The sequence below is a fragment of the Musa acuminata genome, chromosome BXJ3-9 (assembly GCF_036884655.1).
Source record: "Musa acuminata AAA Group cultivar baxijiao chromosome BXJ3-9, Cavendish_Baxijiao_AAA, whole genome shotgun sequence".
In the NCBI taxonomy this organism is placed as follows: Eukaryota; Viridiplantae; Streptophyta; class Magnoliopsida; order Zingiberales; family Musaceae; genus Musa; species Musa acuminata.
Genome location: NC_088357.1, coordinates 41,506,322 through 41,522,169, shown reverse-complemented (window position 1 = coordinate 41,522,169; position 15,848 = coordinate 41,506,322). Strand labels below are relative to the sequence as shown.

Genomic DNA, 15,848 nt, shown 5'->3' with positions numbered 1-15,848 from the left:
ACGTCAACCTTCCAGAAGATACTTCACATATGAGTATATAATCCTAACTAATGCAAGTGAACTAGAGAGTTATTAGGAATCAGTTGAAAGTGAGCAAAAAAAGAAGTTGTTAGTTGATATGTAGGAAGAGATAGATGTTCTACAGAAGAACCACACATATGATTTGGTGCAACTATCAAAGAAAATGAAGGCCTTAAAGAATAAGTGGGTTTTTAGGTTGAAGACTCAAGAATATTATTCTCAACTAAAGTACAAAGCTAGATTGGTTGTGAAAGGCTTTGGTCAAAGGAAATGCATTGACTTTGAAGAGATTTTTTCTTCTGTTATTAAAATATCTTCTAGTTATGTTGTTCTTGGTATTACTTCTAGCTTGGACTTAGAGGTTGAGTAGTTAGGTGTGAAGACAGCTTTCCTTCATGGTGATTTGGAGAAGAAAATTTATATGGAGCAACCAGAAGGCTTCAAAGTTAAAGGCAAAGAAAACTTTATTTGTAAGTTGAAGAAGAGCTTTTATGGGTTGAAACAAGCTACAAAACAATGGTACAGAAAGTTTGATTCATTTATGACTGAAAATGGATATAAAAGAACAGCTTCGGATCATAGTGTATACATCAAATGGTTTGGTGAGGATTTTATTATTTTCTTACTTTATGTTGATGATATGCTTATCCTTGGAAAAGATATGTCTACAATTGACAAGTTGAAGAAGGAACTGATTAAGTCTTTTATAATGAAGGACATGGGGCCAACAAAGCAAACATTGGGAATGAAGATTTTCCGTGACCGAAAAAATAAGAAGATTTGGTTGTCATAAGAGAAATACATTGAGAATATATTAGAAAGATTCAATATGAGCAAAGCTAGTTGGTTCACCTCTTACAGGTCACTTCAAATTGTGCTCGAAACAGAGTCCGTCAAGTGATGAGAAAGAGAAAATGCAAAAGGTTCCTTATACTTCAGCAGTTGGAAGTTTAATATATGTAATGGTATATACGGGGTTGGACATCACATATGCAGTGAGTGTAACTAGTAGATTTATTGCAAATCCAAATAAAAAGCACTAGACAACAGTGAAGTGGATCCTTAGATATCTCAGATGAAGCTCTAAAGTTTATTTAAGCTTTGGAGATGAACCACCTGTGCTGACAAGTTATACAGATATAGATATGGCAAGAGATATAGATACAATAAAATCTATATCAAGTTTTGTACTTACTTTTTTTGCAGGGGAGCTGTGTCATGACAATCCAGATTATAAAGGTGTATTGCTCTCTCTACCATAGAGGCAGAATATATTGTTGTTATAGAGGTTTGCAAAGAAATGTTATGGATGAAAGAATTCTTACAAGAATTGAGGCTGAAATAGAAAAACTATGTGATGAATTATGACAGCTAGAGTACCATCCATTTGTGTAAGAACCCAACATTTCATTTCAAGTCAAAACATATAGATGTCAGATACCACTAGATTCGAAATGTACTTGAAGAGAAATAGTTACAACTTCAGAAAATTCATATTGATGATAATGGAGCAGACATGTTGACAAAGATCTTACCAAAAGAAAAGCAGGAGATGTGCCGATAGTCAATCGGCATGGTTTCACATTGAGGAGTTATGAGACAACCTCCTTTATGGGCTGAAGGAAGTGGTTGTTAGGCTGATAGCCCATAGTGGGCTTTAACAACCCATAGCTCATATCTCTTTTAACCTAAACCTAGATCTAATAAGAGGAGTGTGGTGGCTGTGAAGAATAGAGAGAAAACTACATTAATAGGGGTAGAAAAACTACAGTAGCAATATGATTCAAAAAGAGGAGAAAAAGACACAAAAATAAGATAATAGAAGGGAAAAATATAAGGACAACACACAGAGACTATTCTCAATCATCTAGACTGTATTCTCATCTTATGTTAGATCAAATCTACAGTAGATTCTCACTGTGATTACTTGGAAAGATTTTGAATATTGCATATAGTAACGTAATCCTTGTATCTCAGCTATTCTCTTGTGATTTTGCTTGGATTTTAGACAAGAAACTCTGAGATTTGTATATTCATTATTCTTATAACCATAATTTTTGTCATTACGTTGGAGAGGTTTTCCATATAGATCTTGGTGTCATATTTTATTATAATTTTATTTAATTCTGCTCCGTATTACCGTCTACTTATATTTATTCATATACAAAAGTCTCTCTCTTTATATCGCAGCTCATCCCACGTAATATGGACAAATAGTGATAAAGAGACCACGAGATTTAATTCTTTAGCTAGTAATAGTTTTGATCCAACTCAAGCATATCAATGCAGAAAACCGAGAGAAGATAGTGCAAAACCTGATATTGCAGAAGATGCAGAATTGCTGTACTCATTCTCAGTGAAAGTTGAGATCTTTTGAATACTAAAAATCTGAGAATTGACGGAGCGTGAAACATAAGGCATTAGTATAGATTTGGTTGTCCGAGGATTTGGATCCAATTGATATCAATCATGATCCATTCCAAATCAATCTCACTTCATGTTACAGTTCGCAGAGTACCAAATCTACAAGAACTAAGTAGGAGCTGCTCTTAACAAATGTCCCTCCATGGCAAAGTTAGTTTGAGGTTCCTACTGGTTGGACTAGTCGAGTAATACTAATAAGAATTGTTTAAGTTTTTAGAATGTACTTTGGAGTCTTTTTTTTTTTTTTTAAGTGACTCGAGACCATTATGTTTGGGATTATCGACGGTCGGAGGGGCATGTGCGATTTTCTCAGACTAAATGATAACGTTGTGTCCGATATGTTTGATGCTCATATTAGCTAACTCAGTCTAGATTGTAGACACATTCCCTGGGCCTCACATATGTATTGTCACATGTAGTCTTGAACGGTTTGTCTATCGATCATTTGTCTTCAAATGGTGGCATAGTATCTATAATGTCATTTTTCATCTTATCACAAAGATATTAGGGGATTAAATCTGCATAGAAACAATACAATAGCATCATGAAGTATTTGGTTTCTTCATGGGGCTCCTAAACACGCTCTGATAGAACAGTGAGGGTTGCAGGAATAGCTCTTGATAGAGGACGATCTCATGAGAAGAGGATAACTCTTCAGTCCTCAAGCAGTCTAGTTCTGTAAGAAGAATTCAGAAAGCCATCATTTGGTCTAAGTTGGACTATTAGTCATGTAGTCTAAGCTATCAGGCAGCCAGAGAGGATGACAGTAGCACAACAGGAAGAAGAGAAATTACCATACAAGAACAGAGAAGATAATTAGCAAGAAACAGTCAGAGAGTTTCAGTCAAGAGGCCTTATCGCATGGCAAAACCAGGGCTTGGGTCAACCATGCATCATCATCATCATCATCATCCGTACATCCGTAGAATGAGACTTGGACAAGCTCGTCCGTCTCTCACCCAGCTTTAAGCAATGCACACACAGTCTCATATGTCAGATGAAATACAATCCTAGTAGTTCCATCGGTTTGTAAAGATGGAAGCTACTCTTGCTAGTCTTAGGCTGTAGTATTCCACGCTATAGGTGTTGTGCTCACAATTCATATTCAGTGCAAAGTAGGTTTTATCGGTCCACAATTCATCCCTCTCTTAATCTAATTTTAATTTATATTACAGAAGTGTGGGGGTATAATGTTTATAAAAAAAAGTAAAAAAAGATAGCAACGAGATAGTTTTTGGCAGTCACAATATTCCAAAGAAAAAAAGAAGAACAAGACAGAAAAAAAAGAGAAATAAAGAGAAGAAGACAAGAACAACACAAATAGACTGTTCTCAATCATCTAGCAGTGCTTTTATCTCAGGTTAGATCAGATATACAGTAGATTCTTACTGTGATTACTTAGGGAGGATTTAGATATTGTGCACAGTGATATGATCCTTGTATTCCAGTTATTTTCTTGTGATTGTTGTTAGGATTTTGAGCCAGAGATTGAGATTTGTATATTTATTATTTTTATAGTGAATTATTTCTAGTTTATCCTATGATTTTTACCCTTCACATTGAAGGAATTTTTCATATATATTTTGATATTTTATTTGATTATGATTTCATTTAATTTCGTTACATGTTATAACCTGCTAGTATTTATTTATATATAAAAATTATTTTTCTTTATATCCCATTAGGATGGTAGCAAAGAAAAGAAACGTGAGACCAGCCAAGCCAAACACTCAAACCTAACTTAGATTTGATTTTATAGTGATCCCTGAGCTTGCCCATCTGTGCAGAGAGTTTCCCGTTCTTGTTTCATTTGTCAGCTTGTGCAAGCAGATGCTCTCTCCCTCACCGTTGAATAGAATAACCATGATGGTAGTCTAGTATTATCATCAATGTCAGATAGATGTACTTATTCCTGTTGGAGTGAAGGAAGCTACATGTACAACCCATTTGAACTGATTGAATGAAGGAAACATGACAATATAAGGGAAAAAGACTCTTTTTATGCTCTCAGTATGTTGATCGGGCTGCAGCTTCTCCATCTCTCTCTCAATGTACACAAACACTTCAACTGAAACATTCCGGCAACACTACAAAGCTTCTGTGCGTTGCCTCTTGAACATGTCTTGTGATGATATGAACTCCATATCATCTCTGTGCGTTGCCGGATTTCTAGCAATGTTGACGCCGAAGAGCCTAAAATGCTGGACTGGTGGTCGTGGCATGGGAACCGCGGTATGCCCGCGACCAGCTCGTGCTTTGGAGTCGATGAAGAGCTGCTTCTCGGGCCCGGTCGATCTCTGGAAGGAGACCACGTCGCCGGCCTCGAGGCCCTTCTCCTTCACAAAACGGCTCCAGCCTTTGGTCAGCACGTAGCTCTGGCTACTGTTCCAGTACGAATACCGGAAGCGCCAAACCCTCCCGCAAGCGTCCTCGAAGTTTAGCAGCATGCCATTGCTGGGTCCGCCGCCGGACTCCTGCAGCGGCAAGTGCTTTTCGGCGTGTTGTTTCGGTATTACTAACCGGTTGAGCTTCCCGACGTCGCTCAGCGTCACCGCCTTATCGAAGAGGTGCTGCCTCTTTGCTCCAACAGGTGACTCCGTAGCGCCGGCCAGGGCCGCACCGCGAGAGGGAGCGGTCTTCATCTTGTCGGCACCGAAGGATCGTCTGCTTTGCTGTAGCTCGTGGTGGTAGCTGTGCCTTCTGAGCATGTCCACGATCTCCACCTTGGAACGAGAACCGATAAAGGAGAGCTCTGCCGCGTCATCGTCGTCGGACTCGTTTAGCGGCTTGAAGTTGGTAACGCCGTCGCGGCCTCGGAACCGCCGCACGGCGACGTCGTAGGCGCGCGCGGCCTCGGCTTCCGTGTTGAAGGTGCCGAGCCAGACGCGCTGGTGCTTCTCGTAGATCTGCGCGCCCCACCTTCCGTTGGGCTGCGGGACGACGCCTTTGTAACGGGAAGACGGCAACTTGCGTGACTCATCCCGCTTCGTGGATTCGCCCCAGGCATCTCCTATGGAGCTCGTCTCCATGTCACGACGAGTAAAGAGATCTGTTTGGACTGAGGAAACAAAAATGTGGACGAAGGTTCTGAAGAAGAGATTCGGAAGGGGTTCGATGACTAGTTCGAATGGTGGCGTTATATAGGATATGGGAGATCTCATGACACAAGTGGTACTGGTGAGGGTCAACTCAAGTGACGCTGAGGAAGAAGAAGAAGAAGAAGAAGAAGGTTCATTACAGGGTCGGTGAGTTGGCCGAGATGTGCTCTCTTCATACTGTGGTTGAGGGTAGAGGATGGTGTGGCACGGGCATGAGTGTGGGAACCAAAGAAGAGGCAAGTTGGTGAGCATATGATTCAGATAGATGTGGCGATGCTCGGTAAGTGCATCCCCCCTGGTTTTTGCTGCTGCTGTGTCTGATGGCGCTGACCTTGGCATTGTCTTCTCTGCTATTCCTCTCTCACATGTCACGGCAGCCATGTAATCACAGATTTTGACATGTACCAAACTAGAACATATCTCAGTAGACATTATTACCCTTTAAATCTTGCTCTCATCACTGTATCATCGTGAGGGATTGAGTTTCTTATGATTCAGGCAACAATATCTCAAATAAACTAAGAGTAAAAAATCTCCACAGCACTCCTTAATGGGGAAAGGGAATGAGCCCATCGTCTTATACATCCCATTGGTCGTCGTGGGAGAGGATAGACTCAGACATCCTAATCCAACACCAAGTTGCATAAGTTTATTCCTATTGTCTAACTTCAATTGGCATACACGTCTTCATGAATCTTTTTAGGTCTCTCTGTGAGTGCTATCCTACTTTAAAAAGCAGGAGCCAGGAGGACCGCCATGCCAACTGCTTGGACTATGGATGATGTGATTCTCGAAGAAAGAGACAATGGAATACTGAGAGAGAGGAATCTTTAAAGATATCAAGAGGATAACCTCAAGAAACAAGAGAGGAAGAAGACCTTCTTTCTGCAATGAACTTGACATCAATGTTCTCCCCCCAGTTAGGTCTCTTTTGTGTCTCGTTCCTGGGATTCTACTGAGAACCCCTTTTGCAAAGCAATCATCATTTGGTTGTCATGACATTGTCGTACTACACTCGTCCGACGGATTCTCAAAGAAACTTCTCTTCTTTGCAACATCAGGTATGTTTTGGAATCTTCTGAACTGCTTGTTTGGATAACCTTCACATCTTGTTTCCATACTCCTCTTGCATGCATGCATGCATGGAAATAATGTGGTCATGGTGTTGTTTGATTGATTTGTTTTGTTGAGATTAGGTGAGCACATGGGTGGCTCTTCTACTTCGCAGCCAAAGTACTTAATCAAATCCATTAACTTGCTCTTTGAACGCTTCTGAAGCTTCCTTGTACTACTACTACTGCTGCTACATATACGTATATGTTAATGCCAACATGTTAAATGAGTGGATTGGCTCATCTCACACATCTGCTGGTTCAAATTTGAAGACTATAACATGACGAGAGAGAGAGAAAGGATTTATGAGTGAAGTCGTACTGTCAGATTGTTCTGAAAATGAGTAAAAGAATATGACAGCATCGAATGTAATGATAGGATCACGAGAGACCTTATAATGGTGATAGAGAGAATTTTTCTGAAGTTGTTCTTCTACTAGTGGATCGACAGGGGAATCTTATTTTAAATGCAAAAAGGGGAACATGATATGATGCATTTAGTTAGAAGTTAATTGGTATAAACTAAACATTGATAGGTGACGCCAAAAATATTTATCTCGAAGCATAAAAAAAAATAATAATAATAATAACTGCAAGCAACTAAGGAGATCGATCATAAAGGATAAATCGAGACCTTGATATCGATCTTAGTACAGATTCGGATTAGTCCAAAATCTACTCACACAAGTTAGGTTTTGGGGTTGGATCGAATTGACCTACGCTGAGTCTATCACAAACATACCAAACGTAACAAACAGTAGATGTTATGATCAAATATAGTTAGGAGGACTTTGTTTTAATAATAATATAGACAACGATTGTTTTGATTGTTTTATTATTTGTGCAGACGGCAAGTGTACGGTTGATAGACGCAATGTGCGCATGTGAAAGTTGACGATGAAATATTAGTACATATTTTGAATATTATATAAGAATGACTCACCTTCGCTCTTTTCAACTATAATTCATGATATTTTATGGATCGTTGAACATTTTTTGACTTTAAATGACACAGTAATACTTGCTTTGAATCTTCTTTTTGATTCCATATATTTTGAATACTATATAAGAATTATATTACTTTATAATTTATGGTTTTTCTTTTTGAATGATGATTATGAGATTTGATTCTAGAATCTTGTGATAAATTATCGATGTCTTTACTAATTATATATATTAAAAAATATATCAATTCAAGATTCGATTCTAGAATCTTATGATAAACTAGTAACATTCTAACTAAATTATATAACATATTTAAAAAATATATAAGTTCAAATTTCGAATCCTCTCTTCAATAAGAGATTCTCTTCCACTACTACTAAATAAAATAATAGTAAAAATATCAAAATTTACCATTAATTTTATATAAAATAGTAAAAGTTTAGTGGATGATATATTTTTATTGTATAAGTAGACTTGGTGTCTAATGGAATATTGATGGTAAATCTAAACTTTTAAAATTTGTAAAAGTTAAGATTTTGAAATATTAAGTTTAATTTATATAATGATATGAATATGTGATAAATATTAGTTTTTATGATTATATAGAATACTATATATTTATGAGATGGTTATTGTCTTAGTGAGTTGGCTTCCTATTTTATGATTCACCGTATGATATTTGATTTTAAACTGTACATGTTTTATGATTTATGAAATTATAGATATGAATAAATTGAATATTTTCTCAGTGATTTTAAATATGTGTTTGAATCTTAGATTATTATTAAATTATAATATTATTTATTTTAAGATAAGTTCACACTTTCTGAAAATTCGGGAGAGAGGACAAATTTATATATCTTATTATTGAGTCCTGTATAAAATAATATGTATAGTAGAGACCGGAGCATTTAAGTATTATTATTTTTTCATGAATATTATTTTTAACATTTTTATTATTTAAATATTTTTCGGATAATTCTTCAATTATTTATGAATTTTAGATTAATGATTATATATGTATATATGTGGTAATGTGAAAATATCTCTAATCTGCACGACATATCCAAAGGCGGAGTTGCAGGCTGTGTTCGAGAGGTGCGCGTGAGAGAGGCGGATGGGTTGGGCGGCCGTGGCAGCAGAAGGATTAGGAGTACGAGGGTGCTGTTCTCTTCCGGTTGCGAGCGCCAAGTCGAGCCTCGGCAGGCCAACCATCGTCGCCTCTAAGACCACGAGGCCGCGCCGCAGAGTGAATGGCTCGCCGCCCCGCAAGCTGCAGCCTTCCGTCGCGGAGGTCCAGAAAGCAATTGGCGTCGTCGATGACCCCTTCCGCTCACCTGACGGTGCCTCTTCCTCCTCGTCCTCTTCTTCGCCGTTTCTTGGATTCCTGCAGGACGAGAGCCCCGCGGAGAGGAAGCTTCGCAAGGCCGCCGAGTGGGTGGTCGACAGCACCGAGGCCCAGGCGCAGTCCGGTACCCCCGTCACTCTCCCTCTCGTTCCTTCTCTCGCTAGTTTCCAGTTTGCTTAGTATTGCCGTCGAAGAAAAAGGTCAGTAGCTCTTCTTGCCTTTTAAGTTGATTGCCAAGCTTGATTCAGTATGGAAGGGCTTTCTTCTTGGAATTGGGGTTGCTGTCTTAGCAATTAATGATCTTATACGGAAGGCTTACGGTAAATTGTAAAGGTCTTATCGTCGCTCGATCCAACCCTCCTTGATCGTTTCGAGGGGATCGAACTCCTAGAGGGTTTGTCAAAAGATAAAATAATATTTTTCATATGTAACTGAAAAGAAACGGTTACATCTCTATTTATAGAGTTCCACCCAGAATCCATCAGGACTAAACTCTAATAATAAATAAATATTAAATAAATCTCTACTTGATTCTAACTGAATTAAATTGACTCAATAAATAACTAGATTAAACAGACTTAATAAACATTATTCAAAAACTTAAAAAAAAAATCCTAACAGTAATATTTTGGAGGATGATGATGCCAGCATGATTGAACCTATAAAGCAAAAATATCAAATTATGTGTTTCATTGATTGATTCTTATTTTCTAGTTTAAAAGGAGTTCACTGATTTCACTTTCCTTAGCTAACTTACGAATCAAGCTTGAAGTTCAAATTGCCAACCGATGACATGAGTGAGAGAGTCACCATGTTTCCTTCCTGCACAGTCTATCACAAGGGAGGCCCATAAGAATGAACCGTGCCATCTAGTTGATCAATGGGGGTCAGGCCACATCAAAGACTAACTGTTTTAACCTTTCTCAATGTGGATTCTATAGTTTGGTTGCTCTTATAAATGGTTACAAACAATAATATATGTCTTCATATGTGCTTATGTATCAAACAAAATCTGCTTATGTTTGGCAGTTCTGAATAGATCCAAGTTTTTATTTGAGTGCAAACACTTTGTGTGTTCCATTCAATTTTATTTCCATCTTGTGATCCAAAATTTCCACAAACATCAGGAGGTTCCTCAATCTCTTGGTTTTATTTCTGGCAAAGGTATGAAGCTATTTCCGCAAGTGTAAAATTGTTTATCTGCAACTTATCCACTTTACTGATTCATTATGTAGCTCTTCTGCATCACTAGCATTCAGTAAAGGATTCTTTTGTATAACTAATTCCTCAAGTCTATTAAGCAATTAGGAGTCTAGAAATGTCTGCTTGTAGATATCTGACAGAATGATTATTCTAGAGTTGAAGTGCCTCCTTTTCACCTTTCTAAGCTGTTTCATATGCCAATTTATTGTAGATGAAACTTCTAAGAGGGATAATATGCAGAGATTATATATATATCTCTCTCTCTCCATTGAGTTTCTATGTCATATTTTCTGACTTCTGATAGCTGTTGAATTTAATTCTCTGCCAATCTTCATTATGTTTATATATGTTACAATTTCATCCATACAACCGAATTCTCAACTGTCATGAAACTTTTGCAGGGCAAAGAATCCTGTTGCTAGTATGTCTAAACATCTTACCAGTGTGGCTTTTGCTCCTCTTGGTTGCATCTGGAGTTGTAAAGTTGCCATTTGATCTCCCATTCTGGAATGATCTTATCTCATAAGTGTCAGAAAAATAGTTGATACTCAGGTTTCCAGCTACATGTACATAGCAACTTAATTTTAAGCTTTTATTCCTGTTCAATCTGTATACCCAATCTGTCATGAAGTCAAAATCCCCTTCCTTTTCCTTCAGCTGGAAAAGAGAATTAGTTGCTATAAAGAAGGTTTCATGACATTACATGTAAGAAATGTGGAGCAGTTATCTACTTATATCTACATTATATACACCAAGTGAACAAGGTTTATGATCATCATTGGCTATCAAATGAAGCATGGTTTTGGCTGTGTGTTGAGTGGTGCTACCTCTAGAATCAACTTGTATAGGCATCACATGTGAGAAGTTGACATTGTAATTAAGCCTTTGAGGTTATCTTGATGCATTCACCCAAAAATTGCATCCTGTTGATTAATTGTATTAGAGGACTAAACATGAGATGGAAATAGCATGACTTTTGTAGCCAGCATAAATACTACTTGATGGAGAACTCACCTTTTTGGTGAAGTCCACATCAAGATTCATTGAACTACTTGTTGAATTGATTGGTCATGTCTTACTCCCAAATGCTCAATGTTTAATCCAAAACCAATATAGTACGATTTAATTACTATATTATATGCATATATATAGCTCACTAAAATAGAAGAATTTTCTATTTCACTACAATCAATTATTTATTTCCAAACCAACTCTTCAAGGATCGATTAATATTGTTGATATCATCAAAATTTTGGGATAAAACGAATTTTGTATATAAAGTGAGATATATATATATATATATATATATATATATATATATATATATATATATATATATATATATATATATATATATATATATATATGGTAACTTACCCAAAAAAAATCATCAATAATAGGGTTTTTTGGGTTGAACCGAACCAAACTAATTCAATAAAAACCTAAGTATTTGATTATCCTTTTTCTCCCAAATTACCCCACACTACCCCCATTCGACTAATGGGCAACAACATTTGTCAACCTTCTTGCCAGTGGTGGTCACCATTATTGCAGTCTCTGTCGCTATCACCTAATCTCCATCCTAGCCTAACCTAGCGTAAGCCCTAGCCCTCGCGAAAGTAGTAGCAGGTCACCATTGCGGGAGAGGAGAGGAAGGGGTCCCATTGAGCCTCGGTGGTGGCACTATCATCACCGGCGTACTTCTCACCCCATCACCGTCGGCTTCCTACTCTATCGCCATCGTTAAAGAGGAGAGGAAGGGGTCCCGTTGAGCCTCGGTGTTGGCATTGTCATCATCATCAGCTTCTTTCCTGCCCCGTCACCATCGTCGGAGAGGAGAGAAAGAGATTCTGCTAAGACTTGGTGGTGGCACCATCGTTGTTAGCTTCCTACCCCGTGTTCTTCTGTTAGTCTACTTCATGCTTGAGCACCATTTTTCTTTTCATTCAGATCGTTGCTTTTTTATCTAATTCATCCATAGTATCCTTGTAACATATTATTTGTCGATCAATTTTGAAGTCTTTGTGGTTTGTCTTGTGCTTCAAATCGATCAAGGAAGTCAAAATCTCTAGCTCCAATAATTGTCCATGTACTGAGTCTTACCATCAGTGAACGATGACTATACATCCGGTTTATGGTATAGTAGAATTTGTTGGATTCAATTTATGCATAGTTGACTTTTTATTACTAGCAGAACTATGGTATATTTTTTCCTCTAATTGTTTGATCATTTCGAAAGTGATTTCTTGGTGTTATTAGATTTATTATAGCTTGTGGATTATTTCTATTTAGATTAGTTGATTTTTCGCTTAAGAATGAAAGAAGCACAAATGCCTATATCTTGGCTAGTTGTTCTTGTTGTTTTTGCTTTTGAATTTGTGTATGAATTTGTTAGTCAGCCATGGTGATTTGGGAAGATTTTTGGTGGCAGATTATGCCTCCAGAAAGTTGATACAATGACCTTAGTTAAATTGTGTGCCGGTCATGGACATAGCAATCCTTCGAAACCTGAGATATATGTTGAAAATAAAAGGAGAGATGTGTTGGAATGGTGTTATCATATGACCACATGGCTAAAGTCCTACAAGTGCAGTGTCCATCGTGTACATGGTGAGCATTTGGAAGTGTCTGTGCTTCATGAGTTAGGAGGACCTTATGACTTGTTGACATCAACTAGGGTAAATCACTCTTCTTCAAAAAGGGATGTACTATGGTTTAAGTCCTTCACTACTAAGCTAGACTTTCTGCTGAGTGGATTTAGGATTCCTTTTATGGTAGCGAAAGATTAATTTATTTAGCATGCTTGGAACTTGAGTTTAGAGGGCTGGTCATTTAGTTGATCTGGCCAAGGAAAAGTTTTAATGCCCACATGATTACAGATTAAATAGAAAAATTAAGATCACATCGACAACATTAATTTTGAAGAACTTATATAGAAAAATAAAGTCTTTACTTATAAAATAGGATTACAATCTAGCATTCTGATCACTGTGTGACAAATTACATTAATTACATTAAAATCATCCAAAATTAAAAAAAATACTACTAATCAACTTAGAATCATGTCATACTAGATTTGAATAAGTTCTGATCAATTACGTTCATTGTAACTCGAGTTATACTCGATCATAGTTTCACTCCAGGGCCCTAGTGTAACATCACTAGGGGTGACAATGGTGCCACTAGACAAGCGATGGTACCACCTATACCCAGTGCTCTACTAACCTGGGGTGATGGTACTACCCTAGGTTAGGAGACAATACCACCCAAAACTACAGTATATATTTTTAAAAATAAATTCTAAAATAATCTAAAATTTTAAAAATAGGATAAATGATACTAAACATATTAGAATTATGTTATGATTGTTATAGAGAAGTTTGGATATGTTTAGAGTATAATTACTAGAATTATACTCGTGTTACACCCGAGTTACACATACTTTACACTCAATCACAAATTTAATCTTACACATCCCCTCTTTCGATAATTAATGATCCAAAAAATTTAAGAAAAATAATAAAAATGATACTAAATAACAATGTTATGATAGTTTCGAAAAAGATTGGATAGGTTTCGGAACACTTTAATGACTTACACTCAAAATATACTCGAGTTACATTCAATCACATATTCAATATAGAAATCTCTTATTTTGACAATTAATGACCAAAAATTAGAAAAAAATAGAAAGGAGCGTAGAATACAGGACATGCCACCCTAGACTCATCTCTGCAAGAACCTTTTGCCTTGAAGGGGTGTAGAATACAGTAGTATATGAATAGCATGTAACAATGCAATGGGGGTATTTTTCGACAGAAGTATTCCTAGTACATACAGATTTTAGCAAAATTTTGAATGAAAGTGATTCTAATTTTGGCTCACTTATGCTGATGTGTGTCAACAGGATAGAAATTAGGGTCAAAATAAATCCAAAATTATTGGCCATTGTTGGAAACCTAAAATTTTCAAAGAATAGATACTTGCATTGTTTATCAGATGTACATGCATTGACCCTTTGGGTCATTTCCTGGCTCTGGCCCTGGTGTCAAAACAATGGATGGGAAATAGAGAAAGGTGTCACGACTTATCTTGTCCTTGTCTTTGCCTATGGGGAGCATCAAATGCATGCATCTGACCCCCTTGTGGTCGGGATACTGTGTCTACTATTTAAATAGACTGGCTGGATGAGGACATTGCATAAGATGGTTCAAGGAGGCTAAGGCTATATTCCTTCATCTCAGTTTAATATAAGGTAAATATTTTTCTAGCCAGATTCCGGTTAATAAACAGAACCTAAATGACAAGAAAAGTTCACATACTGACCTCAAGCAAAACGCTCTGCTTTCTTCGGCACGAGAACCTGCATCATTTCTTCCTCCTCGTAGCCTGCATCATATACACTAACCACATTTAAATTATAATTAATGATAATCTATAATTAATGATAATTTTATTTTCCCAACGCTCAATTCTAAAAAGAACATTTTCTTGCAAAAGAAATCGATATATTGGGAACTCAAAGAGATATCAGACAAGAAGAACCCAAATCAGACAACCGAATAATTGATGACGAAAGAGGTAAAGAGAAGATCTGAGGGCATATCATGAAACCCTAACCTCGCATCAAACCAAGATCTAGGAAACAAAACAGAGAAAAAGAAGCAAGAAAATGCTTAGGCAAGAAAAGGACGGTGCCCTAGCGTGCGTATTAGCAGAGGAGTTGTAGCTCGTGTTCCTCCAGATGCTGCCCTTTCTTCACCTTCGCGATCCACTGATCCAATTCCATCACCAGGAAACCGGCGGGTTCGCCGAGGATCGTCCTTGGTCGATTAAGTTAAAGAGGGGGAGCCCAAGTCGAAGAGGTTGCACGAAGGGGCCGATATAAACGTACTATTTTTTTGTCTCGCAAAAAGCCCAGAAAACAGAAGTCGTGTTTTCTTGTAGCGGCCGATATAAACGTACTCATTATTGTAACGGGTTTTTTTTTTCTCGTAACGGTCGCGAACGACACGAAACATCTCTTTTTCCACAACAAAAATATTATTGTTTATTTAATTGTAAAAGTGATTTTCCTAACATGCGATGGAATCGGATCCGTGGATTGCGAAAGCGAAGAAGAAGCAGCATATAGAGGAACACGAGCTATGATGAAGAAATGACTGTATCCGTAGAAACACAAGCTACAGCTCCTCTGTGAATAGATAATGGAATTGGATCAGTGGATGGTGAAGGTGAAGAAAGAACAGCATCCGGAGGAACATGAGCTACAATGGATACCTACACTAGGCAACCGTTCTTCTCTTGCCTAAGCATTTTCTTGCTTCTTTTTCTCTATTTTGTTTCCTAGATCTCTGTTTGGTGTGGTGTTATCTATTCAAGTGGAAAGTGGAAACTTTAGATTAACTATGATTGGTCGTAAAGATCCCAATCATTTAAGATTGACTACAAATTATTTTTTTTAATCAACGAGTTATGTATAAAATAATTTTTTTAATTAAATAAAAATTATCTTGTATTTATATTTTTTAATATCATATTCTATTTCTCACACTAGTCATCTTTATTTTTGTACCCTTTAAAATTTTTAAGAATTGTACGGCTTTGATGTGTGCATCAACATCATCAGATCGTAGGAGCTCCAATAATTAGATTTCAAGTATTCTCAGGAAGAAATTTTTTTCTTAGAGATGTCTT

General features: G+C 37.2%; 2 protein-coding genes and 1 long non-coding RNA gene across 4 annotated transcripts; 1 reads left to right on the top strand and 2 right to left on the bottom strand.

Moving 5' to 3' along the window:
* Positions 1-4,331: 4,331 nt before the first annotated feature.
* On the bottom strand, positions 4,332-5,924 carry LOC103998606 (AP2/ERF and B3 domain-containing protein Os01g0693400). The gene has a single exon (XM_009420113.3). It carries the CDS (start codon positions 5,922-5,924, stop codon positions 4,533-4,535), a length of 1,392 nt encoding a protein of 463 aa, XP_009418388.3. The 3' UTR covers positions 4,332-4,532.
* A 2,720-nt stretch (positions 5,925-8,644) lies between these two features.
* On the top strand, positions 8,645-10,926 carry LOC103998604 (probable NAD(P)H dehydrogenase subunit CRR3, chloroplastic). Its single transcript, XM_009420111.2, has 2 exons — positions 8,645-9,072; positions 10,553-10,926. Exons 1-2 carry the CDS (start codon positions 8,718-8,720, stop codon positions 10,675-10,677), a joined length of 480 nt encoding a protein of 159 aa, XP_009418386.2. The 5' UTR covers positions 8,645-8,717; the 3' UTR covers positions 10,678-10,926.
* On the bottom strand, positions 10,457-15,036 carry LOC135650166 (uncharacterized). Of its 2 annotated transcripts, none has more exons than XR_010501471.1 (3): positions 14,772-15,036; positions 14,478-14,540; positions 10,457-10,808 (listed from the first exon to the last, which is right to left on the bottom strand). It is a non-coding gene; the product is annotated as an uncharacterized LOC135650166 (long non-coding RNA). The 2 variants fall into 2 exon arrangements; XR_010501470.1 differs by having other exon boundaries at positions 14,850-15,036.
* Between the last annotated feature and the right edge of the window lie 812 nt (positions 15,037-15,848).

What these genes read in the sequence shown, in the direction of transcription:
- LOC103998604 (XM_009420111.2), top strand. Translation starts at nt 8,718, where the DNA reads ATGGGTTGGGCGGCCGTGGCAGCAGAAGGATTAGGAGTACGAGGGTGC. An exon ending in CGAGGCCCAGGCGCAGTCCG is followed by an intron (nt 9,073 to 10,552) that starts GTACCCCCGTCA and finishes AAACTTTTGCAG; the next exon opens with GGCAAAGAATCCTGTTGCTA.
- LOC103998606 (XM_009420113.3), bottom strand. Translation starts at nt 5,924, where the DNA reads ATGGCTGCCGTGACATGTGAGAGAGGAATAGCAGAGAAGACAATGCCA.